Source organism: Babylonia areolata, chromosome 25 (assembly GCF_041734735.1).
Source record: "Babylonia areolata isolate BAREFJ2019XMU chromosome 25, ASM4173473v1, whole genome shotgun sequence".
Classification (NCBI taxonomy): Eukaryota; Metazoa; Mollusca; class Gastropoda; order Neogastropoda; family Buccinidae; genus Babylonia; species Babylonia areolata.
In genome coordinates, this window is record NC_134900.1 from 4,327,501 (window position 1) to 4,330,000 (window position 2,500).

Sequence of the window (2,500 nt, forward strand, 5' to 3'; positions counted from 1 at the left end):
CATTCCATTTAGTGCAAATTCGTTATTTCGTGTAATGATAATGGTGATGACGGTGACGATGATGATGATGATTACAGTAGTTATCATACGCAAGGGCACTGGTTTGCAAGAGTGTTATTTTACGTCGTCATCCTCAGTATCGTGGTGTTCACGACAATGTGTGTGTGTGTGTGTGTGTGTGTGTGTGTGTGTGTGTGTGTGTGAGTGTGTGTGTGTTCTTGTGTACTTTGTATCTGACTGACATGTTTCTGTAAAAGCGTCTTGAGACGTTTGAAAGGGCTGATACAAATTATTATTATTATTATTATTATTATCGTTATTATTATCGTTATCATTATTGTTTTTGTTACCTATCGTTATTGTTTCTCTTATTGTTATTCATCCTTCGGGTAGTAGTCGTAGTGTTATTGTTACTGCTATTATTATTATTATCATCATCATCATGGTTGTTGTTGTCGCTGTTATCATCATCATCATCATCATCAACGTCATCATCATCATCATTATTATTATTATTGCTAGTAGTAGTAGTAGTAGTAGTAGTAGTAGTAGTAGTAGTAGTAGTAGTAGTAGTATTAACACTCTCACCGTTCTTTGGCTTTGGCTTTTGAAGTATTGGTGGTTTTTTGTTTGTTTGTTTGTTTTGTTGTTGTTGTTTTTCCTTTTTACGATTTTTTTGTAATCTGGGGATGATAAAATAAGCGGAATGGCTGGCATCCTCTGCATGGCCTCGTCTTATTTGCCGTAAGGAGCTAAATGGTTGCGATACTGTGTCATGAACTGTGTTTTTGCGGGCTTGTCTTGGTGTTTGTTTGTTTGTTTTGTTTTGTTGTTGTTGTTTGTAATTGTGACAGTTTTGTGTTGAGCATTTGTATGGTTTGACAGTCCTGATATGGCCCTGTGCGGTCGGCTGGACTATAAACAACAAGATTAAGAACAAGAATTCTCTGACCGTTATTACGATGCTGAGTATGCAGGTGGGATCCTTCTATGATGCGGCCACCCAGCACACATGCTGATTATATTCGTGATGGTAACGTTGATGACGATGATGACGATGATGATGACGATGATGATGATGGTGATGATGACGATGTGCAGGTGAACAGTTTCGTGGGAGCGTTCCATGACGCCGTCATCCTGTACGCCTTGGCGCTGAACGAGAGTCTGGAGGCGGGCATCCCCATCTCTAACGGCTCTGAGATCACACAGCGGATGTGGAACAGGACCTTTCAGGGTCAGTCAGTGTACACACACAAATACACATGCTTATGCGCGCGCGCAAACACACACACACACACACACACACACACACAAACACACACACACAAACACACAAACACATAATTATACACACACACACACACACACACACACACACACACACACACAAACACACACACACAAACACACAAACACATAATTATACACACACACACACACACACACACACACACACACACACACGAAAATTCCTTTTTTGGAGGAAGTTTGTGGGATTGTTCTAATGTACCTTTTATTTACCGGTGTGCTAGCTGAATTGGTAGCGTAAGCAGCATTGGCTTGAAGTTATGTACCTTGTGTGTGGAGAGAGTTACCTCTCTTTACTCATTTTCAAGCCACTACACTGGCTGAGTGGTGACGGTCATCAAGTTTCAGTTTCAGTTTCTCAAGGAGGCGTCGCTGCGTTCGGACAAATCCATATACGCTACACCACTTCTGCTAGGCAGATGCCTGACCAGCTGCGAAACCCAACGCGCTTGGTCAGGCTGTGAGTGCATGACGGTGATAAACATGCAGCTATTAAAAAAACAAAAAACACAAAAAATATATAAATCGATCTCCGAATAAAAACCTAGGCATGTAATTTTAGTCGTGTAAAAATTACACTGAAAACTCACTTCATATTTGTCTTGTGGCGACACAGAAAATAACTCATTATCTATCGTTGTTTGTTTGTTTGTTTTGTTGTCGTTGTTGTTTCAGCTTCCATCTGCAGGTCTGAGCATATTACCCAGGGTAATAACGGGTTCATTTCCGGACTGAACACCCATCAGTTCTTAAAAGATATGCAGTCACAGAGAAACCATAATAATGTTAAAAACTCGGTTATAAAAACGTTAAAAGACTCAATCGCCCACGTTCTCCTTCAGTCCGCGTTAAAATTCGAATGAAGTTTGAAATAAAATATCAATTTCCTTCCAGAACTGTTTGTAGTATCCGGAAGAACATGTCTGAACACGGTCTTCACGATTTTTTTTTTTTTTTTTTTTTTTCTCCATCTTTCAGATTGATTTTACTATGTCAAATACGGATATCAACATTAGTGTTTTCAGAGTAGTGTTGGCAGTGAGTGTCTTTTTCTTTTTTTTAAACTGTGTACAGGCATCACTGGCACTGTCAGCATTGACGCCAACGGAGACCGCAACGCGGACTACTCTCTCCTGGATCTGGACCCTGTGTCTGAGACCTTCCATGTGAGTTGTTGGCCTTGGGGGCG

The 2,500-nt window shown here is 40.6% G+C and overlaps 1 protein-coding gene across 1 annotated transcript in view; it reads left to right on the forward strand.

Annotated features, from left to right (window-relative positions):
• LOC143299917 (atrial natriuretic peptide receptor 1-like) overlaps nucleotides 1–2,500 on the forward strand; it is a 561,408-nt gene that overhangs the window by 444,949 nt on the left and 113,959 nt on the right. The window contains exons 6-7 of the mRNA XM_076613452.1: nucleotides 1,102–1,237; nucleotides 2,386–2,477. Of these exons, the coding sequence (XP_076469567.1) occupies nucleotides 1,102–1,237; nucleotides 2,386–2,477 (228 nt within the window). The remainder of the gene's footprint in view (nucleotides 1–1,101; nucleotides 1,238–2,385; nucleotides 2,478–2,500) is intronic.